The 25,223-nt window shown below is 44.0% G+C and overlaps 1 protein-coding gene across 4 annotated transcripts in view; it reads left to right on the forward strand.

Annotated features, from left to right (window-relative positions):
- dmd (dystrophin) overlaps nt 1-25,223 on the forward strand; it is a 205,817-nt gene that overhangs the window by 113,647 nt on the left and 66,947 nt on the right. For all 4 annotated transcript variants that reach the window (XR_003798034.1, XM_029256738.1, XM_029256737.1 and 1 more), the window contains exons 15-39: nt 750-857; nt 1,574-1,753; nt 2,601-2,776; nt 3,333-3,456; nt 3,854-3,941; nt 4,446-4,687; nt 6,078-6,258; nt 8,812-8,957; nt 9,235-9,447; nt 11,319-11,432; nt 11,603-11,758; nt 11,863-12,033; nt 12,663-12,845; nt 14,186-14,320; nt 15,272-15,421; nt 16,532-16,693; nt 17,739-17,849; nt 18,059-18,232; nt 19,186-19,341; nt 20,172-20,342; nt 20,592-20,771; nt 21,631-21,753; nt 22,918-23,088; nt 24,833-24,955; nt 25,059-25,193. Coding sequence is in view for 3 of the 4 variants with exons in the window: in XM_029256738.1 (XP_029112571.1) it covers nt 750-857; nt 1,574-1,753; nt 2,601-2,776; nt 3,333-3,456; nt 3,854-3,941; nt 4,446-4,687; nt 6,078-6,258; nt 8,812-8,957; nt 9,235-9,447; nt 11,319-11,432; nt 11,603-11,758; nt 11,863-12,033; nt 12,663-12,845; nt 14,186-14,320; nt 15,272-15,421; nt 16,532-16,693; nt 17,739-17,849; nt 18,059-18,232; nt 19,186-19,341; nt 20,172-20,342; nt 20,592-20,771; nt 21,631-21,753; nt 22,918-23,088; nt 24,833-24,955; nt 25,059-25,193 (3,873 nt within the window). In the remaining variant the exon portion in view is untranslated. The remainder of the gene's footprint in view (nt 1-749; nt 858-1,573; nt 1,754-2,600; nt 2,777-3,332; nt 3,457-3,853; nt 3,942-4,445; nt 4,688-6,077; nt 6,259-8,811; nt 8,958-9,234; nt 9,448-11,318; nt 11,433-11,602; nt 11,759-11,862; nt 12,034-12,662; nt 12,846-14,185; nt 14,321-15,271; nt 15,422-16,531; nt 16,694-17,738; nt 17,850-18,058; nt 18,233-19,185; nt 19,342-20,171; nt 20,343-20,591; nt 20,772-21,630; nt 21,754-22,917; nt 23,089-24,832; nt 24,956-25,058; nt 25,194-25,223) is intronic.

Consider the following 25,223-nt stretch of genomic DNA (forward strand, 5'->3'; position numbering starts at 1 on the left):
GCCTGCAGTGGATGATCATAAAATTGCATCGTGTGCAATGCTCCCAGCAATCAGGAAGGATATGTGTTTGTCATATTTTTTCGAAAAGACTGGTGATACCCACCAGCTGGAATGGAAACTGTCCCTCTTATTATAACCAGAAATCTTTGGAGTCGTTAATAAAAACTATTCTTTGGATGCACATCAGGTTTTTAAAAATCAGTTTGAGTGTGGCCTACTGTATATTACATCTTCTCTGCATAACACTGGTAAAGGACCAGACAGTTAAATTCTGACATTTTCTTTTAGCTGCACATCAGAATAAACTTCTTCTTTTATAAGTTTCATTGTGAAGACCTAATATTCTTTGCATCAGTATGGATGACCAATGGAACAAAAGCTAAGATTCTGAACACCCCAGTAATAGATTAAATTCTGTGTAAATGTAATTACTGTGTTATTTTTAACATGAAATCAGTTATTTTTGTACAGTGATACATCATAAATTCTATTTTTCCTTTGCTCACCATTTCTTTCTTATGTTTGGCTCTTTTTTACACGTCTGCTTGCCTTATTAAATGAGAAATGCACATTTACCTTACCAAAGAATATAATGCTTGCATCTACATCAGTTAAATGTACTTTTCATACATTACATTTTCCGTCATCATATGAAAATGTATACTCACCACCATTAACCTTTTGTTATGCATTTCCATAGCCTTGGCTCTCCTAAGAAAACACTTGTTTTTCTTGTCTCTGTCTCTCAGTGTCTGTTTGACTCTTGGCTTAGTGAGAAGGAGGATCTTGTGCGCACAATCCAGTGCAGTGGCTTCAAAGACCAAAGTGAGATGGTGGCCAACCTGAGAAAGCTTGCGGTGAGTAATAGTGGACGGCTTCAATTGAACTATTAAGAAGCTACAACCAGTGATGGTCTTTAGTGAGGTTTTGGGACATTCGGTCGGGCTGAGAAAAACTGTGGGATCTGAGGATAGGTGAGGAAGCTCATATAAAGATTGTCATCACTGGAGGTCCTGTTGTTGTGTCAGCCTTTTTAGGAAATGTATATTGAATAACAGAGTACTAGATTATTTTTTTCTTAAGGAGCAGGTTGTGATTGATCTTGCAAGATGTAGGATGCAGTGATGAATTAATCAGATGAAAGGTAAACTGATGTTGTGACATAATGAGGTGTGCCGAGGTCAGGAATGATAAGGCGCGAGTTGAAGGAGGATGGACAAATGGGTTTTAAATTTGGACTGGCCCCATATTAAACAAAAAAATCAGCGACAGTATATCAGATAAATACTGTGAAAAAGAAAAATGCCTTTGGATCAGTTACAAAGCAATGAAAAGTCCTTCTGGGTCTTTTCCAAGCACAATAGAAAAGGACTACTCAGACTCACAAAAGCAGTCAGCTCTCTAATCTAGCCCCACAATCACCTCTTAAAAAGAGTTATCAGTCAGTGTTAAAGGGCCACATCTCCTTGTTTTCTTCAGTAAACCTTTGTTCAAGTGCGGTCATCGGTTGGGGGAGTGGCTTAGGCTGCTGCAAGTACACTATAGAAACTTGCTGGCATTCCTTGCCTTTTAGATTGTCAAGGGCGAATTGGAGGTGAAGAAGCAGACAATGGACAGACTGTGCTCCCTCAGCCAGGACCTGCTGTCCAGTGTCAAGAACAAAGATCTAGCCCACAAGCTGGAGGCGCGGCTTGAGAATTTAGCCCAGCGTTGGGAAAGCTTGGTCCAAGCACTGGAGAAGAACAGCTCCCAGGTAAAATGCTGCTGTGTTTTCACATAGAGAGCGCTTTCAGTTTTCAGTGAGGCTTTCATTGAAAATTGTGTATGGGCTTGATGTCTGTAGGAATTGTAAATTAAGAACATTGCTCATCTTTGAATCTCATTTCTGTTGGAGATACTTATATAGAGACATAGGCTGATGGAAAAGTTTTGAGACTAAACCTGTAATTCTGCATCTGATTTCGCTGAGTTGACCTTTTCCTTTTCAAATTGCTTTCCTTCATACTCGATATACTTCTTGTAGTTGTCAAAAAACTTCTCAGAGACATGCAGCCACAAATTTTTTGACATCTTCAAGGCAGGAGCCATAGCTTTATTCCCTGCAAATTCTTTTGTCTCTGTTCTATATACTTGATTTAAACATTTTCAAAATACTTGACCACTTTTCTCAAGCTACACACAAAATTCAGTTGTGCATCTTTGTTTTGGGATTGAGTGTAATCTCAAAACAGGGATTAAATAACTGGGCCTAACAACTGAAGAAATATACAGAAATTAGTCCTATTACTGGTGTACGGTTACAAGGCCTTGACCTTGACTCCACAGCTGCAGCACACATGGGATACGGGCTGTTTAGTCAATCTCAGAACATATCAATCAATCCTATTAGACAGATAGTGTACAAATAAAAAAAGCTGTAATGACCTCAGGTGTTGTTTCTTGGACCAGCACAACTGGGCCACTGTTTAACCATGATGCTGATCACATGTTAACAGCCTGAGGACTTGCAAATTCTTACCAAACAGAAGGAAAGCTTGTGTCTCAGCTGCAGCTCATTTTCATGCACACGGTGTTCATGGTCACATTTGCGCTGTCCCCAGATTTCCCTGACTGCTGCCACGTCACAGACGGAACAGACAAAAACCACCGTGTTGTCAACGGTGACTAAGGTGACCACACGGGGGCAGGTTACAGGGACGCATGTGAAGGAGGAGGCGCCTCCTCCACCCCCCCAGAAGAAGAGGCAGATTGTTGTAGATTCCGAGTTCCGAAAGAGGTGGGTCTGCCTCAGGTGGGCTTGGGCTGGACCGGCTGCACTCTGCAGTGGAAGGAAATGTCACAGTGCCAACTGTAAAGCGATTAGAGGTCTGACTTTGAACCCTGGGACACAGGAGGAGAATAAATGGATGCAGGAGATAAAAAGTGAAACAAATAAGACTCAAACCCTCATGTGGGAGCTCAAGGCTGACTCAGTTCTATTCTTCAGTGCTGACACGGCAGTTGCCGTTTTTGAAAAATTCTCTATAGCTGACAGTGTTACAAGTGATTTGCTACTGTGCATGTGTAGTGTTATGTAATTTCTGTCAGACTATAAAGTGATGAATATGATATAAACATCTTAATGGTACATGTAATTGTGTTGGATGTGTTGCTGTAGTTCTTTTTCCTTCAAATGTATCTCAAATACGCTGAAGGCTGAACACTGTCACTGGGAATTGTGCAGAGGTGTTCTCGTGTGGACTTGTGGGATGCAGAGGTGTGTTAAGAGTCTGAGAGGGAGGTGAGGGGTGGGTTGTACCCTCAGCGGCATTGTTCCTTTATTTCCCCTAAAGGTTGGATGTGGATTTCACCGAGTTACACAGCTTCATGACGCGGTCTGAGGCCATCCTCCAGAGCCCCGAGTTCAACGTGTCCCGCAAAGAGGGCAGTGTGTCAGAACTGCAAGAGAAAGTGCTGGTAATCCTCACCACTTCTCAGTGTGCCATACGTCAGCATCCTTTCACATCATATCCCCCACAAATATATTCATACATTTAAATCTCTTCGTCGTATTCTTCATGCTCAGCCATGTGCCGTTACATTGCCGCTACACCTCTACGTGATTTTGTCACAGATCAGCCACACACTGTCTCTGATGTATACCATTACATTATAAAGATGATTATATTCAAAACAGCTTTCACGATTGAATACAGTGGCAAATAAAGTGCATTGAATGAGCCACAGTTAGTTAAATAATTAATCAGTCACTCAACTGACTAATCTCAAAAAGCATGCCTTGCATTACACAGCACACAAATTGTTCACTTTTTTCTTTACTCCTTCTCTCCCTCGCTCTTTCCCTCTCTGCTAGGCGATAGAGCGGGAGAAGCCAGAGAAGATGAGGAAGCTGCTGGAAGCCAGTCGTTCAGCACAGGCCCTGGTGGATCAGCTGGCCAGTGGTAAACATACCTCCTTCCTGTACCCATGGCAACACATGTGCCTGTCCTCTGACTGTTGCCATGGCTACCCTTGTCTCTGTCTCTGCTGTTGTCCCCATAACGGCTCCTGTGTCCTTTGCTGTCTCCTTAGCTGCACTTTTCACATTTTCAGCATTTCATCAATGATATTTGCTTTATTCTCAAACGGACTTGGTTGAGTGCTCTTTATTGTATCCCATGGTGTACTTGCTGTGTGATATTTCCTACACAGGGCCGAAATAGTTACTCAGTCTAACATCATACATGGGCGTGATGTAATTGCTTGGTGTTACATCTTACCTAGCAGAGATCTAGTCTAGTTTTGTAGCATTACATATTACAGAGGCCTGGTCTTGTTGCTCAGTGCTGCATCTTACATGCACCTGACTCACTACTTGATGTTACATCTTACATTGGCCTTGTCTAGTTACTCAATGTTACGTCTTTTAGAGAGCCAGTGTAGTTACTCTGAATTATTCTCTGTAGAGGGTCTGAAGGCGGACGATATCCAGCAGGCTGCGGAGCAGCTTAACAGCCGCTGGGTGGAGTTTTGTGCCTTGCTCGACGAGAGGCTCTCTTGGCTGGCCTACCAGACTAAGGTGCTGGCCTTCTATAACCAGTTCCAGCAGCTGGAGCAGGCCGTAGTAACTGCTGAGAACTGGTTGAAGGGCCAGCAGCCGCCCGCGTCTGAGCCGGAGCCGCTGCGGGTTCAGCTGGAGCGCTGCAAGGTAGACGCCCCTCATCTGGTGTGCCCCTAAGTGTTGTGTTGTGTTACACTGGGTGTCAGTCTGTCAGCGTTAAATTGCTCTCTGTGTCAATGTGTATGTTTCTCGGTGTTATTTGCACTTCATGATGTAATTGAATGCCTAGGTAGGATGAGCAGATGTTGGGGCTGTGAGGACTGTAAAATCAAAGTGAAACTCTGAAATCACAAGCGATACAGTCCAGATTTGATGTGTGTGACGTAATCAGTTTAACCATGTTGCTATTGTCATGCTTTTGTGTAAAGATTTCAGACAGTTCAGAACCTCATAACCACTGCAGTGTGCAAAGAAAACTATGCTAACAGTTCATTTAGAAGTATATGCATCAGGGGAGGCCAAGTTTCCAGTGAGAAGGTGAAGCACTAGGAGATTGCAGTGGATGATATGATCTCGTTGCCCAAAGTACCTGGAAAGCATCTGTGACTTTACTCCACCCCAGGGCAAAATCAAATCCAATGAAGTACTGATCGTTTTATTTTTTTTGTCACTTTGCCGAAGAATTGAGAAACAAAGCAACTCACAAATGAACAGATTTATAGTGCTAAATATTAATTCCATGATCTAATTCAGATGAAGTGCTGTACCTTCCAGTAATGTTCCACAGTAGGGCCCCTTTTGGGACTCAAGATGGCTATATTTAATTTACAGTTGCCTAGTCTCAAACACTAAGCCACCTTGTACCTCATACCTATTTCTTAACCGTTTCCTATTGTTTGCTCAGAAAAACAGATAATAAAAAAATGCTATAGTCCAGCCAGAGGCTCTCGTGTGTCACTCCATAAACTCTAATCAAATAAAGGGAATGAAGCTAATTAAACAGTGCCGATGAAAGTCCCACGTTCTGATAAGCTGACACACCAGCACCGCTGTTACTTTCGTTTTTCTATTATCCATGATTAGGAGACAGTGGGTGCAGGATTAATAATACTGTCCCCATGGACCAATTAACCAAACAATGGTTTTTGCTGTCTTTTGGAAGGACAGAGTCTGCTTTTAGTAGAATGTCATGGCTAGAAGGATTGAGACTCTTTATTTTTGAAGTTTGTTGCTATTGTCAGACAGCTGTCAGTATTAGCTGTTTGGTCTCTCCATTGGATGGTTGTCTCTTGTTCTAGTATCTTCATCAAAGTGGACTCCACACCTCACTGCCTGTTGAGGCAATTGAATGCTTCACTAATTCAAGTTCATTCAATTCTTCACCAAATTGTTATTAGTTTCTCGCTGTGGGTTTTGTTTTTCTCCCCTTGCAGAGAAGAATGCTCACTACGCTTCAGTTTTTGTGTTCATCTGCTCTCTCTTTTTCTGCCCCACCTTCTGTTTTTCTCCTGTCCTCTTTGTGTTTTGCTCTCCCAAGGACGAGGTGACCCGTTTCTCAGCTCTGCAGCCCCAGGTGAAGCAGTTGAAAGAACAGGCAAAGGAGCTGCAGGAGAAGGAGGACGCTCCTGTCTTTTTCGATGCTGACATCCGGTCGCTGACAGATCACTACCACCAGGTGTTGGAGGACCTCCAGGCCCGCCTGAAACAGCTGCAGCTGGGTGAGTAACTGGGGTGGCCCACTGGGCTTTCTGTGAAATAAAAGCATATGGAAGAAGACCACTTGGAAAAACATGGTTGCCAGGGTTGCCCTGACAGTTCGCATCTTTTGAAAGACCCTGTTGTACTACATTTACATTTATTCATTTAGCAGACGCTTTTCTCAAACGACGTTTATCTCAAAAAACATCACAAAAGCCGCAATACACCAAGAGACAAAGAGACCTGGACACATGATTCTTGAGTACAGTCAATTTGTCTCATACCATGGTATAAACTATTATACATTACTATACATTACATGAGTACCTGCATGTACATTTTTTTTAAAAAGATAGTATAGTACAGGTTTATAGAACATTTAAGACCAGGGGAGAAATTAGTCTAATGAGAACTGAGTACAGAGATGTGTTCTGAGATACTTCTTGAATGTTGAGAGGGATTCAGCAATTCTGAGTGAGAGAGGGATGTAATTCTGCCACACTGGAGCCAGAACTGAAATAGTGCTCCTGAGCTAATCTGAATTGCTTGAATGTGTATATAAATTGGTAACAGTTATTTAATAATGAATATGCACCATGATTGAGTTAGCATAGTGTATCTGGAGCTGGAGAGACTAAGTTAGTGTGACCAGGATTAGGTCTATTAAAAGATTAGACTGCTCTGGGTCTTTGTTTGGCTTAAACAGGCTTTGAGACTTCGAGGACATGTGCTTGTTTTGTTCTCCTCAATGAGATTTTAATTCATGGTGTAAGTAGCATTGTTCTGGACTGTCCCCAGGTTATGGAATGAGGAGAAACGCCAGCTGTATCCAATGTCATGAGGATCAGGTGTAGGGCTAATTAGTTACTCATGCGAGAGTCTTGGGGTCTGCGGTCTCCATGTTCGTGTCTTGCATTTGAAGATGCCATTCAGCTGTCACTTCGTCACTGTAGGGTGTGTAGTTGTGTTTATGACTTTTCTGCCAGTAGGATACTGTGCTTGCATTCCCATGACCCTGTGTTTTTTAACAAAATAACAAGTATATGTCTTTGCTTTGTGGGCCTTTACAATAAGTATGTGTCTGTTGGTTGATGATCGTTTATGCATTTATACTTGTTTTCAATCTCATTTGCTTCACGGTAGAGCTAGGGGTATTGAGATGTTGATGGTAATGAGGAGTGAAGTTTGAGGTCTTTATATATCCCTCATTGGGAGGAGGGGGGTGTTAGGGCATGTTGCTTGGGCTGGGTGACACGTGAGAGGAGGGTTCGCCTGTGTGTTTGCCTCACTTCATGTGGAGCGACTGCAGGATGGTTGTGGTTTGGGAGGAGCTGTAGCCAGCTGCAGTGTGACCTTCAGCAGTGTGACTTTTGTGCAGCAGCTAAGGTAAGATACATCTTATGTTTTTCAGAGATTTTATTGATACCCATTGATTACTGTGACTTTTGTTGTCTGATGGTAAATGTTAATGATTTCATTAAGGACCAGTTAGAAGATCACTGACAAAGCATACATTTATCACTTTTGAGCAAGTAATCATAAGTGCATAGCCTTCCCATTCTTCAGGTACACATTAATGTTCTTACATAGAAAATTTCTCTGTTTTAGATATATAAAATTCAGTTACTTCTTGTCTCAGAATTTGAAAACATTACAGTACTTTACCACGTCTTTAATGAAAACCTTGACGCAGAAATCGACACATTCATAAATAGAGAACTGGAGATAGTGCAAGAATTTCATGGCACATTTTGATCTGCTTCTCAAAGTAAATGGCCCTTGTGAGAGACAATTAATATAAAACATGCAGAACAATAACTGAAATTATCCCAAATTGTAGCAATATCATGGAAATTCTATACTTTCCATATCAGGTGAGGGAGAGCTGTGAGTGAGGTGCTTTGTGTCCTTCACTCTGCTACAAGCTGCTGCAGACTCTGGGCTTCAGGCCCCTCATATTGTGTGCTCACCATGTTGCTGCTACTAAAGATGCATGTGCTGTTTCAGTTTCTCTTTACCCAGCATTAATTTTTATTGCGTTTCCTGAAGAAAGCATTTTTGCTTGAAATATCGCAATGGTGTTATGCATGTTTTCTGGAAGAGGACAGTTCTCTCAGTAGGTCTCCAAAACAGACTCTAGGGGAACTGTAAAATTCGTGCCTTTTAAATAGATTGATTTTTTACCAAAACAATTCAAATGATGTACCTTACAACAATGGCTCTTCTGGCAACCTTCTGGATGAAAGGTTATATCCTTAACTGCTGCTCTCCCTGCTACCTCTTTTTCTGTGGGGAGTCGTCAGTCTGTCACTGTTAACTCATTTGTACAGCTGCTGACGTGTGTCACATTCAAGATTCTGACCATTGCATTCCTCTTCCTTGAGGTTATAACAACTTTTCTTCAGCTGCAGATTATTTGTATGTATTTGTTTTTTAAGAATTTCTCCTTTTTCTTCAACAGCCTGACCCATACCCAGGAGCTTCTTGGGAAACAATACTTTTTCTAACACTTTTGAAGTATTTAAAGAACTCTGGTATGCACACAATTTACACAGCCATCTCCCTCTGTGTAGTCCAGGAGAGCCTACCACCAGTCCGTTACAAGGAGACAACCAGTAGGCTACTTGTTTGGATGCAGCAATGTGAGGCCAAAGTGTCCATCCCTTCTACCGCTGTCACCGAATACCCGATCATGGAGCAGAGACTCAAAGACCTCAAGGTCTGTTTATGTGCGAGACTTTCAATGTGACTTGTGTCTTTTCATGAATAAGCAACCTTACAAAGGCTCTCTGCTGGTTCACAACTACACATATGTGATCAGAAGAATGTAAGGTCTATTTATGAGTGAAGAGCTAGTGGAATCTGTGTGTTTGTGTCTTGTGAACTGTCATCTTCATCTGTCTCTGTGAAGCTTCTGAGTTTCTGATATGTCAACAATGAGGCCTTCAAGCACCCCTGTCCTCCACTCCACCCAATGTCTGTGTGTCTTTCTACAGGCTCTTCAGGTATCCCTGCAGGAGCACCAGAGCAGTCTGGACTACCTGACAGTCACAGTGGAGCAGGTGTGCCAAAAGGCTCCCCACGAGATCAGCCATAAGTACCGCTCAGAGCTTGATGCCATCTTGCTGCGGTGGAGAAAGCTGTCGGTGCAGCTGGCAGAGCAGATACAGAAGCTGCAGGACCTGATGAGCAAACTACAGCAGTTCCAGGTACTGTGGCCTTTTTATGCCTGTGTCCGTTTGCCTGGAGACAACAAAAAAGTGAACGGTTCTGTATATAGAGAACTTTTCTCTCTGTAGAGAACCGAGAAGTGCCTCATAAATATGTAAAATAATCAAAGTATGTCCAGCTGGCAAGAGTAACATAACAAATAAGGTAAAACAAGAACAAACAAAAGTGATTTGCTTTGTTGACTTAATTGGCTTTACCATTTTTGATCATTGCATATTTTTTACATGTAACTGTTATTCAGAGCCACTTGAACGTATGCAAAATATTAGGATCTGACAATATATGGTATTATTACATTTATCAGACACTTTTCTCCAAAGCAACTTACAGTGTTAAGGTTATAGTTATTCACCCATTTGCACAGCTGGGTAATTTTACTGAAGCAATGTAGGGGAAGTACCTTGCTTAAGAGTACTACAGCTGAGGTCAGGATTGAACCTGTAACTTTTTGAGCTAAAGGGAGTTGCTCTAACCACTATACTACTAGCTGTCCCTGTTGTTATTAATGGATTAAATTGTACCAGCTACTAGCAAATGTTTTTGATTCACATTCTTCTGTCTTACCCAACATTTCCCCAGCTTGGTAATGCAATGTTACAAAATATACATTGGTGAATCACTAGTATCTATTAGTTTGTCAAGATGATCCTGTCAAGAACAGTTTAATATTTTAAAGGTTATGCTTTAGGATATAAATGAAAGAGCAAGCTAATATAAGAAGCTCTGTTATGACAAGGTTAAGATCAGAGAAGCAGGTAAACCAGAGTCCAGGATAATAGAGAAAGAAGGGGATGCAAGCCATGTTGTTACTGAAAAGCAAAGGGTATTGACTTGTAAGCAAGGTCTGAAAGGAGAAGCTTAGAGCAGAAAGCCAGCTCTGGGTTTCTGGAATGGGCGCCCTCTGTGACTGGGAGCCAGCTGGAAGGGAGAAGAAAGGAGAGATGGGGACTCGCCAAAGCAGACAACGATGAGTAACAGATTGGCAGCGCTGCTCTGAATGACAGGCAGAGATTTCCTGGCCCAGGCTGATAGAACAGCGATCAGGAAATAACAGCAGTTCAAGCAGGAAACAAGAAGGTGTGGATGAGGTTTGTGAAGCAGGTGGTGGTGAAGGGGACAGATCTGGTATTAAGTGGGAACCTACAGGAGCATAGTGTCAGTAGGAACACTGAAATTGAAGAGCAGCAGTCTGGAAGGGTTACAGAGGTTCCTGGAGGCGGGACAGATCTGAATGTAAGAAAGAAGGGTTGGGTACTGAGCAACTAGAGTTGAAAAGCCAGTGAGTATCAACTTCATACACTCAAGGAATATAATTTGCTAAGCTTTAATAATGCCAGTGACGGAAGTGTGAGGGAGAAGCCTTGCAATGTCGTGTGCTCAGAGCGTAAGCAAACTACTTTCTAAATTAAAGTTGACGTGTGGAACTCCTTGCATAGGGGATTAAAACAACTTATGACTTTCAAAGTTTTTTTTTTTTTTTTCCTTGTAAATTAAAAAGGTGCCTGAAAGATACTTAATGTTTTCCTGAGCATTTATTGTGTTAAGAAACTTTATAAAGATAAATTCTGCCACATCTTGATTTGGTTTATAACAAAGTTGACAAGCTTTTTTGCCCCATCCTTCGATCCTCTCAATTGTTTCCCTTATCTCTGTGCTGCAGAGTATATGGCTATCTGTGCAGTGCAGTGGAGGTAAAGGTCAGGTTGAGCGCAGATAAAGCAGGGTGGTCTGATGACATCAGTGTGTTGGCTGGAATCTGAGGAATACACATGTTTGATGTACGAGGTTCGGCCGGTTCAGAAATATTGACTGGTCCCCCCGCTCTCGTTCCCTGCCGTTTGCTCTTCAGAATGACACGAAGACGCTGCGCAAGTGGATGGTGGAGGTGGACGTGTTTCTGAATGAAGAGTGGCCAGCCCTAGGTGACTCAGAGGCGCTGGAGAAACAGCTGGAGCAGTGCACGGTGAGGGCAGCTCAGGGAGAGAGAACAGCTGCATCAGGGCATAGGGTGCAAACAAAACTAAATGTCTCATGTCCCTCTTAATCACTTCACTCCTGGATGGAGTGTTTCGTTGATTTCCATGCACTGCTCTTCACTGTGCGAACATGGATGTCATTCTTTGCATGTTTCAGGCCTTGGTGAATGACATCCACACCATCCAGCCAAGCCTGAACGGCATCAATGAAGTAGGCCACACCCTGAAGAAGGAGGCGGAGCCAGCTTTTGCCAGCAAGTTGCAGAAAGAGATTGCTGAACTCAATGCCCAGTGGGAGAACATTTGCAAACAGGTCCTTCATCACTCTGCTTTGTTTAGATTATTCGTACAACATGCAGAAGGTGCCAGTGTGCTGGTCTTCTTGTGAGAGAACACTCGCAGTGATGTCTCCAACAGGCCTATGCAAAGAAGTCTGCCCTGAAGGGAGGTCTGGACAAGACCGTGAGCCTGCGGAAAGATCTCTCTGAGATGCAGGAGTGGATCACACAGGCCGAGGAGGACTTTCTGGAGCGGGACTTCCAGTATAAAACTCCTGAGGAGCTGTGCAAAGCTGTGGAAGAGCTGAAGGTCTGTATGTTGCTGACCTCTACCTCCTGAGGACCAAGCCATTCTGGACTAAATTTGGGCAGACGGTCAGAGCCAGGGACCTATATTTTCTCCCCTAACAAAGTATTGCCTCAACTGTATACTTTATTATACATGAACTCAACACAGAAACAGATTTTCTGTAATGTGTTTATATTGTGTTTTTCAGTATTCATGTGTCATTCCTGCTGCAGCCCTTGTTGAGCTGAAATTATCCATGTGAAATAAGTGGATTTGTTCATGCAGATTAAAAAGTAACCACAGCAGCTGCGTTAGCTACCCAAACAAACATCATCGCGTCATGTAGTTACATCATAACACCTTCAAGTGGTCACATCATAATATCATAACATAAAAGTCAGTTCATGAAAACATGTATAAGAGAAGCATGCATTCTGGAGCAGTTTTTTTTTTTTTTTTTTTTTTTTTTTTTACTAATGGCAGCAATGGTTATTTAATTTTCTTGCATCCATTGACACCTGAATGTCAGACTAGCCACGGTTAACTTCACATTTTCAGAAAGTGTGATAAGTATCATGTCAGTGTCAGAACTGTATAATGTGACATCTGTGTCATGTGTGATTCAGCGGCCCTTTCTCTCCGCCTCCTAGAGGGCCCAGGAGGAGGTCCACCAGAAGGAGGTGAAGGTCAAGCTGCTGACGGACTCTGTGAACAGCTTTATCGCCAAGGCCCCCCCAGCTGCCCATGAGGCCTTGAAGGCCGAGCTTCACGTCCTGACCACAAACTACCAGCGGCTCTGCAGCCGTCTCGATGGGAAGTGCAAAACCTTAGAGGTAATGTGGACCTTTTAGCCAAAGCATACAGGCACAGAGATCCTGGTCACAACTGCCCCTTTACAGGAAATTCCCGGATTATGAACGAGTTCCGTTCCTCTGTCTGTCTTTAAGTCGGATTTTGATGTAAGTCGGAACAGCAAAACATTAAAGAAACACTTCTGGATACACTAAAACATCTTTAATATAACAATACAGTAATAATATTAATAATAGTAACTACAGTTTTTATAATAGAGAGAGACATAGAAAGAGATAATGTTACCATGGTCATGATGAACAGAGGACACGGAGGAAGCGGGATCCAAGTGCAGGATCGTTTATTCAGAATCAAAGGCCTAGATATGTTCTCGTGGTTGGGGTCGAGCGAATAGTCGGTCGATCGACAAACTAACAGAGACGAGGATTCGAAATTGTGGTCGAGGGACAAGACGGGTGGTCGTTATCAAAGAGACGTGGAGCGGGACTGTGGAATAATGAGGGACAGGATTTGGAAGAGCAAAGCGAGCTAGGTTTGATAACGTAGAGGGGGGGTTGTGTCGGGTGATATTCCGCCACTGGGAAGAGGTAGAGAAGTGTCTTTTATAGCTGAGTGGTCCGACTGAAGCTGCTGGTTGAGGTGCGGGGCGTGGTCATGACAACTATAGTATTTATAATAGAGAGAGAGAGACAGAGGAAGCAAGAGACAGAAAGTGTCTGCGCACACATGTGCAAAACATTAAATAAACTTTGTTTGCTTTTCCATTGTTCGTTGGCATTTCACCTTTTGCTTTATTATTTCCACTTTAGTTTCAATCGTGATCGTTTCCCTTGTCTTTGATGCATCACCATCACTTGCATCACATTTATGCTTTGGTGCCATGGTTAGGAGGATAAAAACAAAAAAGTTAAAGACAAATACAGTAACACACGAGACACTGTTAACGGGAAAAGAAGGAAGTCTGTCCTACCTTGGGCTCATGCACCCCGCCCACAAGCCGACAAACCGCTGTAGACACGCAATGTTTTGATGCGCATCGCAAAGTAGCGCCCGTTTGTTATTACGAATCATTGTATGTAACTCAAATTTTTTATATTTGATTGTTACTTATGGGTGACAGAAAAATTAACTTTCGGTCAGTAAGGAGGGGGGTTTTATGGGTTGTACGTAAGTTGGACGTTCGTAACCCAGGGACTGCCTGTATTTATGATTTTATGGCTTCTTTAATTTCACAGATGCTGCCGTGGCATCCATATGCATATGGAGTATGTTTTGGCTGGTAGAAAGATGTGCTTTGGCAAAAATTCTGTCCTCTGCACATTGGACCATAAAGTATCCTCGTTCTTCTGCCGTATTGCAGGAGGTCTGGGCATGCTGGTGTGAACTGCTTTCCTACCTGGGGCTGGAGAATGGCTGGCTTGACCAGCTGGAGAAGAAGCTGAATGAGACTGAGAATATTCAAGGAGAAGCTGAGGAGATCTCTGAAGCACTGGACGTGAGTCTCTTATAAGCACTGTACCTGTGGAGTAGGCTGTGTCAACTCACTTTTAACCTTTGCAGCTGAACTTGCCGTACCCATTTATTAAAACGGTTCTTCTCCTATACCAAGCTTATTGTGTTGTGGCCATGTCCAACACCATGCAGACACCATTCAGTTGTGCCCGTATGCTGGCTTTGATGTATACGTGTACACAATGTGTATACCCTTGTATCGACTCATGTTGACTTGGTGATTCTCTGTCTCCACGTATTACCAGTGGTTGAGTCTGTAATTTTTGAAGATATAAATATTATCCAGTTAACTTTAATTGAATTTTCTTCACCAGTAACTTTCCTAAGCTTTATTTTTTTGTGGACCAGATGCAACCTGTGTTCAGAATCCAGTTGATAGATGGTACTAAAACGCACCCAAAACAGGACTGGAATGTGACGTTGGATTAATTCAAATCACTTCTAGTGTTTACAGCTCCTGTCTGGTGTTCCTGAGTGTTACTGATCAGTAACAAGTACTAAATATTCCACACATGTATGGGATGAATCAGTCAACAGACCAAAATAGTCTTTGTGACCAATAGTTTGTACTAAATGTGTTTTTTTTTTTTTTTTTTTCCCCTCCTGGTAATTTCTGAGGTTTTACAGGCCCAAACCTGCACCTGCAGATAACGTGAGGGACGTCTGTAAAGTTTTAGTCATTGCTCATTAGTGGCAACAGTCACTTTGGAGTTACGAACAAAGCAAATTACACAGAGAATTCAGGTTAAAACTGTTTGTAAGGTGAGGAGCCAGTGTATTACCAGTACACCCTATATTTGAAGCTCTTTATGGACTCATTCTAGTATGTAAAGTACTTATTTTTCCCATTTTGGACTTCTGCAGCCTGAAGTTGCCTTTCTGACATCCCTCACACTTCACTTAACATATCCAAAATCTGTCTTTCTCTTCTCAGTCTTTGGAGAGCTTGCTTTGCCACCCAGAAGACAATCGGAACCAGATCCGTGAGCTGGCTCAGACCCTCATGGATGGAGGTGTACTGGATGAGCTCATCAACCAAAAGCTGGGTGCCTTTAACACACGTTGGGACGAGTTAATGCAGCAGGTGAGAACTGATGTGGATTGCTTAGGAAAATTCTACCTTTTTACACTTAGTATAAATGATGAGTTTATGATGGGTATTTGTCATTCCACCTGAATATTTGGGGAAAAGAAATTGTAGGAATAAGGGTACGCAGGAAATGAATGCTCGTTCAGTCCATCCAAACAATTGTTCCTATGAATCTTGCAATATTGACCTGCCTTGTACAGGGCCAACTTTCCTTTAGGGAGAGCTCTGTTAGGTGTGTAGACTTATGCACTTTTGCTAACCTCTGGTCAGGGTCACAGCAGTCCACAGCCTCTCTCAGAATTACTGGGCACAAGGCCAGTCCATCGTAGGGTAGCCACTCACACTCAGTCACTCGTTGACACGCTAAGTTCAATTTAGGATCACCAAATCACCTGAACTGCTCCTTTTTGGAATGGAGGCGGAAACTGGAATGCCCAGGGAAAACCCACACAGACAGAGGGGGAATATGCAAATTCCACACAGGCTGAGTCGCATTCAAACCTACGCCCAAACAGCCCCGGTGCTGTGAGACGGCAGCTCTACTTGCTGCACCACGATGCCATCCTAAGTGTGAGGACTTAAAGAATTAAAAACAGATTGTTGCAGTCGGCCAGATATATAAATAGCGGATTACTGTGTGGATTACTGGTGAACCTGACAGCTTCCTGTCAGTGGTCGTATGGTGATGTAACTGTAGGCTCAGAGCTCAGGGTGAGAAGCACTGACATGCTTCTGGTCGCAATCAGCTCCAGCGGAGTCCAACGGAGCCGCAATGCTGGGGACATATGTACGATTTTTGTTCCGTCTTGTCTCATTTCGAGTTTATCAGAATTTTCCAGGTGACAGTATGGCAGTATTGCTACATCTATGGCTTCCTTGTATCGTGTTGAGTTTTGTGGGGACATATAGGTGACATTTGTTTTTGAACTGTGATGCTGGATAGCCATGGGTAGCGGTTATGTTGTGGTACCGTGTGTGGTTTTTGTTGCTGTCTGTGCTGTGCTGCAATAGCTGTATGGATTTGTTGTCTGCAGGTGCATGACGGCACGTGGGCGATGGAGCTCCGTGTGTGACGCTGTGGGTGTTTTCTCCCTTTTGTTGCAGGCGGCACAGAGGCAGAAAGACCTGGAGAAGAGCATGCAGTCAGCGCAGAAGAATGACAAAACTCTGCGTCTCATCCAGGAGTCACTTCTCACTACCGACCGCCACCTGTCCGCCTACATTGCTGACCACATCGACGCAGGCCAGATCCCCCAGGAGGCACAGGTGGACATGGGAAAACAAAAGGGTTAGGGAGGTACAGGATGAAGGAAGAAGAAGGCTGTAGGAAAGCAGCTGATACTCATTTCAGAGACGTTATTCAGTCTGGTTTTTGGATCTGTGGGAGCCTTGCAAGAGGCCAGCTGTATTTTTTTTCTGCTAGATTGGCTTAGGAAGTAATAGAGGGGTCAGTGTGCATCAGAACCTGGCAGCTCAGCAGGGATCTGTGTCTGTCAGCCAGGCTGGGCTCTGTGGCTCTGCTGGGGGGAAAGTGAGAAGCGTGCAGCTCTGTAATTGAAATTGTGTTGTGAGGGCGGTTCTTTGTCGGAAAGAGCCATTACTCATTGTCAGCACTCCGTGCTGAAATGAGCTTATTTACCAAAGCCAGCTTTTGGCCTTCAAGTGCAGGGCGCAATTAAGGGCTGAGAGAGATTTGTGTTTGCAGTCCCCTGGGGGTCAGTTCATCACTCTCACAACACAAACAAGGCATGAATTCATTATAAAACATGACACAGAGCATTTCACCCACCTAGCACTCCCATCCATGCATTTGTCAGCAATTATATCATGGCATCTTATAGTTAAAAGAATCAAATCATAACAGAATGTTCTGATTAGACAAGATGATGGCTGGGTGATGTAATGACTCCCGAAGTAGCAAGTCATTGAGAAATGATCAGAGATTAACAGTGATTTCTAGTGTCACGTACGTGCAGACCCTCCCACGTGAGCCGTACGCCCCCTTGTGGAAAAGGGGCAGTCGTGCCTGGGGTGTAGTCTTATGCGCTGAGAGTCTCGGCCACTCCTGCACCATTCACAAGTGTATACATGCTCCTTTTCATGCGTTCTCATACCACACACACACTCCTCAAACTAACTGGAATGCGGTTGCTTGTACATAAAAAATGTCTGCTCAGACATCTCACACTCTATTTATTTAACTTACTTTCACTCCATAGCGCACCTAGGAACGCTCACTCCTTCTTTTATAGCAAACTGAATTGCTCAGGCTTAAGCCAATAATAGGATAAATTGTGTATATGTTTTACAGAAAATCCAGACAGAGCTGAACAACCATGAGCAGACTCTGGCAGAGATGAGGAAGAAGAGTGAAAACAAAGATGCATCTGACAGGCTTTTCTCACAGATAGATCTCACGCAGGTGAGATGTGCACTTCATACAGGTATAGCCCACAACACACCTGTGTGTAATGCCGGTGTCTTTCCGTACTCCAGAGGAGTAAGTGAACGCACACATTAGAAAAGGCAGTGTTTTAAATGCTTGGCTCTGAAATTGGTTTATAGCAGGAGGGATATTAGTTATAGTATTTCTGAGGATGCTCTGCGACTTCCTCCCTTCTTTTATTATAGAAAAAGCTTCAGGAGGTGCTCAAGAAGTTCCGGCTCTTTCAAAAACCGGCCAACTTTGACGAGCGCCTGAGGGTGTGCGAGCGCATCCTGAACGAGGTGAAGGCTGAGCTTGGGGTGCTGGGCATCCGCAGCGTGGAGCAAGACGTAGTGCAGTCGCAACTGGACCAGTGCATGGTGGGTATTCTCACCCGGTATCACTAGCTACTGGTCAGTTAGTGCAACTGAGCAAAATCTTAGCTCAGTTGCACTAACTGAGCTAAGATTTCCATTTTCGTCGGTTGTAAGGCTGAGGTGCTTTTATTACTAGCTCAGCTGATTCTCTTATCCAAAGCAACACAGTATTTGACTCATTTATACAAAAGGTTATTCTTACTGGACCAATTCAGGGTAAGTACATTGGACATGGGTACTACAGCAGTGGGGGGTCTTGAACTGATAACCCTTGGACTTCAAGTCGTAGCCTTATCTCTACACAACCAGATGTTCCTGTGTTCTTCTACACTGGGTGCCAAGTGAAAGTGCAGTGTTTTCTTAGCTGTGCATTTGAGTTATTTAAACAAAAGGTGACTCTGTACCTTATGAATGTGAGTGGGTTTATAAAAAAATGTGGTGGGACAAAGTATGATTTATGATAGTGAAGTTCATAAGCGAGAGAAAAGCGTGTACTGTCCACAGGGGCCTGAGGTGAGTGTAATTCATCAGGGACTGAGAATAGGAAGATGCAGCTTGTAAGCAACGAGTCAGGAAAAGGTGTACAGGAGAATTCATCTGACAGTGGGAGAAGGGGCTGCTGGTTGTGGTGAGTTTACAGTAAAGTCTTCTGTGTTATAATTTTTTGATTAAGCTGACACTTTTCTCCAAAGGTTTTCATAAAAGTTCTTACAATGATTTATGCATTAATGCAGATGGGTAATTTTTACTGGAGAAATGGAGGGTAAGTACCTTGCTCAAGGCTACTACAGCAAGAGGCCGGTTTCAAACACAGGACTTTCGCGTACAAGGCAATGGCTATAACTGCTACGGCATCCACTGCAAAAATGTGCATCCGTGCGACTGATGGGGTGATAAAGTGAATGAGCAAGGGCTGTGCGGCACACTGCTGCTCACGTTACTTTTTCTCCCGACAGAAATTTTACAAGAGCCTGAGTGAAGTGAAGGTGGAGGTGGAGACGGTAATTAAGACAGGTCGACAGATCGTCCAGCGACAGCAGACGGAGAACCCCAAGGAGCTGGATGATCGGCTAACTGCCCTCAAGCTGCTGTATAATGAGCTGGGAGCCCAGGTCAGCGGTTCAGGGCCACGCTTGGCCCTCATTATTGCCGATTGCCACATTTAGCACCCCAACTTGTTTACCCATTTCTGTTCTCATTGGTGCTCTAATCACTGGCTCTCTAATTTTGTCTCCATAAATGGCAATAGAGGCCACTTAGCAGCACCAGCAACAGCATAATTTAAAAGGAAATTAGTTTATAACTGAAGTTTTCTGACCCTATTTCACAGTGCAGTTGCACTAACAAAGAGCAGCTGCTAAGCATAAATATCCTAGTAAACTTAAAAAAAAAAAAAACAATTACATTTTAAACTTTAAATGGAAATAATTTTTCCACCTCATTTTGTACTTCCCCCATAATTTGTATTTCTACTTTCTTACTTCCCTCAGTGTTTACTGCCTCGTTTCCTTTTCTCAACATCCTTTGCTCATGCACATCACACACTGCGAATCACACACAATCCCATAGCGATGGATGGAAAGTTTCTGTTTTTTAACCACTGTTTTACACACACACACACACACACACACACACTGTCAGAAGCTGCTTGTCCTGAATGGGGTCACAATGAGCCAGAGCCTAACCAGGCAACACAGGGCACAAAGCTGGAGGGGAGGACGCACCAATGTTTTATTGACGTTAAAATCTAATGCTCAGGATTCGAGGTGCCTTCAGGGAGCGGGTCACAAACTGGCCTGTCCCTCTGCTTCTGGCATTCTTTGACATCTCCTGCAGGCGGCACCATTGTCTTGTCACGTTGGAGCTACACACTGACTATTGTCAAAGGCAGTGGTCTGTATTCGCAGGCTGGGTTAATTCTGAATGAATGTTCTGTGTGCAGGTAACAGAGAGGAAGCAGGAGCTGGAGAAGAGCCTGAAACTGTCACGGAAGCTGCGGAAGGAGGTGAACAGCCTGACGGAATGGCTGGCTGTCACGGATGCCGAGCTGACGCGCAGGTCCGATGTGGACGGCATGCCTGAAAATCTGGATGCTGAGGTGGCCTGGGCCAAGGTAGTGGCTTTGTGGCGAGCTTGTTGTCCTCTCTCAGGCCCCAGTTTGTCTGTTCATCTGTCCTGCCAACCGATATATTCCAGTGCAGCCCTGTCATTCATGCATGTCTCCCTGCCCTGGAGATAAAACACTTCTCTCTCAGGTGTATCTCTCTCTTTCTCTCACACACACACACACACACACACACACACACACACACACACACCTCGCTCACGGCTCTCGGGCCACCCATCTCATTGTCACTCGCAGGCTAAGCAGAAGGAGACGGAGCAACATGAGCAGCAGCTGCGGGGTGTGGGTGAGCTGGCTGACGCCCTCAAGGCGGTGCTTCACGGCCAGGAGAGTCTAGTGGAGGACAAGGTCAGCCTGCTCAAATGCAACTGGATCGCAGTGACGTCCCGTAGCGAAGAGTGGCTCCGCCTCCTACTGGTGAGTCTTTGTGTCTCTTTTGCAAGGAATAGGGACTTGTTTCCCATGTTGTGTCGGTGAGCTGGGGGGCCATTTCTACTTCCCTGACGGATTATTATTTTTATTACTGAGGGGGGCGCGGTGGCGTAGTGGGTTTGGCCGGGTCCTGCTCTTTGGTGGGTCTGGTGTTCAAGTCCCACTACGGGTGCCTTGCGATGGACTAGTGTCCTGCCCTGGGTGTGTCTGTGACCCCGCTCGGGACAAGTGGTTTCAGACTCTGTGTGTGTGTATGTGTGCATTTATTTAATTGTTGTCCCTACTTCAGGATGTGCCTAGATATTATCTAAAATCATCTAATTCTCCAGCTGATCAAATGATTGCATGGAGAGCAGATGTCCCCACACTTCCACACTGTACACGTTACTCAAAGAGACCATAATGCTGAGAGATGAGGGCAGCTCGTTGCAGGTGCACCACTACTGTCCCTCCATCCTGGCTGCAATAAGACCTGAGGTCCTGCAGATGGAGCTCTGCAGTCATGTAGTCGCATCATTCCGTTCATCAGCTTCCCAGGAGCCACAGTGGACGGTCTCACTGAAACCAGTGTTACTCTGCCAGCACTCCACACGCTCACTGAGACTGCACCCATAAACAGTCTTCATTAGTGCTGTGTGGCTGGAACTTCAGTGTGGCTGCTGTTCGGGCCAGGGAAATATGTTTTTGGTTTTAATCAGTGTTTTTGTACAGCCAGTACACAGCTTGTTGGGGGTTGTCCAAGAATGAAGGTCAGAAAAACAGAGTGGCTGTGATGGATGGTGCACTGGATCAGGTGTGCTCATACGGTGGCTTCTCCCCAAGCACACCCCTCTTTCCCTCTCAGGACTACCAGACGCAGGTGGAAACGCTGGACCAGAACATTGCCCAGATCACTGCCTTGATGTACAGAGCCGAGATCATGCTGGATGAGTCAGAGACCCAGGGCTCCAGGGACCATGTGCTCAAGGTTGTTGTTAATTTGCTGCTACTACTGCTAGTACTACTAGTGTTGTTGTTGTTGTTGTTGTTGTTATTATTAGTTGCACAGCCAAGTGGACATCATTTTAATGTGTGTTTTATGTTCATGGGGGGTTTCACTCTGTGTGGTATTTATTCGCTTTTGATATTCTGACATTTTCAATAATTGCTTTAAGGTGTCTATCACTTCAGCATAGTGATTAAAACAATTACTCTGTACTGCACTTTTTCCCTCCAACTGTGCTGTAATGGATTGTGATGTTTTTAGTTTGCGGACAAAATCTAATTAGATATAATGTATTGATATGAATGTAATATTTTAGCTAATTAGTTCCAGACTGTGACACCTTCTGCACTCCCATCTTTGCATACTTACTCTTGACAGCCACTCCAGGGGTTCCTACCTGTAACCCTCAGCATTAATTGGTGAACTCATTGATAGATTAAACTTTACAACAACAACTACAGTCCTTTTCGTAGCTGTCATTTTGCGCTGCTTTACATAAGGAAATTCAGCAGAGAGAATGACGATGGTACATGCAACCGAAGAGATGCATGTTCTCTTTAGCCTTCAGCACACAAAAGGGCATCTTTAACTGTCGCTAAAAGGGTTGTCTACAGACCCAATTACTGAGTCGTGGCATTTAGCTCACATTGGTGGTGAGAAAGTTGACCTGACATAAATATGTTTACCCTTAAAATTTTTATTTCTGTTTGAACATTTTAGGTAGCAATATTTTGCTGACAATTAAAAAGTTTCTTGAGTTCTTTTTTTCCAGGTAAGAATGAAAGTGAGAAATGGGCCATATGTAAAACTGTACCAGCGAGTTTACCATGAATATTTCATGAAGCAACCCTGACCTACTTTAGGTGTATCCTATACGTAATACATGGAAGTGCTCTCTTTGGAGTCAGCCGGCTGAGTTGTACATGAGTCCCATGTGTGCAAAGAGAGCTTTACCCAAGTTGACCATTTCATTGCACTCAGTGGCACCAGGGTGAATTTCAGAATTTACTTTACTCTACTGTGGTAAGGAACAAGCCTAAGATCCACTGGATGCAGCAGCTCAGTGTCTATCCATGTTGCTGGTGCAACAGAGCGACTGTGCATCGGAGGCACCTGAGTCAATTCTGCACCTTGCCTCCCATGCAGGTTCTGCGGACGGAGCTGGAGGACATACGTGTGAAGGTAGAGGCGGTACAAGCCCAAGCGCAGGACATGATGAAGAACCAGGGGGAGCACTGCCGGGCTCTGGTGGAGCCCAAACTGGAGCAGCTGAACCAGCGCTTTGAGGCCATCTCTCGGCGGATCAAGACTAGCCAGGTACTGCGTACTCCAAGACTGCTGTGATCCAACAGTTTGGTCACCTGTTTACATCTCGCTCAAAGACTAGTAGTGGACCTTTGACTGAGTGCTTATTTTTTCATTGTACCTTCTGGTCTTTGAATGGCCATTAACCATGGTCATGATTCTCGAATTTCTTTGATGATACATTGCCGTGCAGCATACAGTTCTCTAATTGTCCATGTTACATGTATATTTATTCCTTTATCAGATGCTTTTCTCCAAAGCAGTGTACATTGATAACTAGTATTTAGTTGACTCTTTTGTCTAGGGTGACTTACAGTGGTATGCACGCTACACTAAACTCCCTACAGTAATTCATTCATCTGTACAGCAGAGCAATGTAACACACACACACACACGCACACACATGCAAAAAAGGGCAATTTATGCTCACCACACACACACACACACACACACACACACACACACACACATTTTCAGAACCGCTTGTCCCATACGGGGTTGCGGGGAACCGGAGCCAACCCAGCAACACAGGGCGTAAGGCCAGAGGGGGAGGGGACACACCCAGAACGGGATGCCAGTCCGTCACAAGGCACCCCAAGCGGGACTTGAACCCCAGACCCACCGGAAAGCAGGACTGTGGTCCAACCCACTGCACCACCGCACCCCCCTTATGCTCACCAGTTCACCCAAAATACATATTTAGACTGTGGGAGGAAACTCGTGCGAACACAGGGAGAACAAGCAAAAGCCTCGCAAACTCTTGTCCAAAATAATTGCTCAGGAGCTGCGAGGCACCAGAGCTACCTACTGTGCCACTGTGCTGCTGTTAATTAGCTAGTTCTTCTTTGCTGAGTTCAGGGGTCCTATACAACAGGTCTTTAAACCTTCCCCAGCAAGTTAATCTAGCACATTCTAAACTGCCTTGAACTGCCTTGTTTTGAACTGATCCCAGCATCTTTCCACCTGCTCTGGCAAAAGAGTGCGCCAGTTACTATAAGTCTTAATACAGTAAAATTTAAGCCAGAGCCATTTTTCCTTGCCGCAAAACACCCATGTAAGACACGGCTGAAACTATAATCCACTCGCAGTGTAATATTTCTTCCTGTGCACCGCATGTTCTCTCTGGATAAACCAAAATTCAGGGACGCTGAACTTCAGTCACATTCCAGTGAAACTGTATCCTAATCACACTCTGAAAAGCTGCACTCCAATTACTCTTGACTGAAACCACTTTTAATCACTCCCTATTGAAACCAAATCTAAACCACACTCCATTAAAATTACAATTTAACTGCCGTTTAATGAATGCCTAAATGAATGCATTTTAATATCTTGGGAAATCAATCTATCATCATACAATAACCATACTTGAATGAAACAGCACTCTAATTGCACTTTAGCTGAGATCTGATGAAATGGCGGTCAAACCACAGTCTAACCGTATTTTGATTGTGCGCTAGTGAAATTGCATTATCACTGCTCTCTCATCCTCAAATCTCTCTAGTACTACAGTGTATGTGTGCATTAATTGTGTTTGTGTGTGTGCTGTCAGGAGGATATTTTGAATATCTGAAGTCTTTCAGTGAATGCTGGAGATACTAATATTACTGTTATGTGTGCTACACTAAGGTTAGTGTGTATGTGCAGGATGGAGACACTAATACTACAGATACCAGATGCCACTCTTTACAGTAATGTAAACATGTATTTGTCAAAGGTGAAAGAGTACCAAGATTGTGTGTGTGTATAATCACAGGCTGCAGCCTCGGAGCGGGAAGTGGAGCAGTACCACAGTGAAGCGATGATATGGTTAAGGTTGCTGGATGAGGAGGTGCAGCAAGGGGAGAACCTGAAAGAAGAGGACTTCCAACAGGATGGGGTATGAGTGTACTTTACTGGTGTACAGGGTAGGATCTGAGGGTACTGTACTGGAGTAAAGAGTAGGGCCCAAGTGTGCCATGCTGCTTGCTGTCTCCCTGCAGGACTGTGAGGAGGGGGCTGTGAAAGAGCTATTAGAGAAGGGGGAGAACCTGCAGAAAAGAGTTCCTGATGAGAACAAAAGGAAGGAGATCCGCATCAAACATAATCAGCTCAATACCAAGTACAACACCGTGAAGGTACTGGAGTACACACACACACACACACAC

Source organism: Scleropages formosus, chromosome 12, assembly GCF_900964775.1.
Source record: "Scleropages formosus chromosome 12, fSclFor1.1, whole genome shotgun sequence".
Taxonomy (NCBI): Eukaryota; Metazoa; Chordata; class Actinopteri; order Osteoglossiformes; family Osteoglossidae; genus Scleropages; species Scleropages formosus.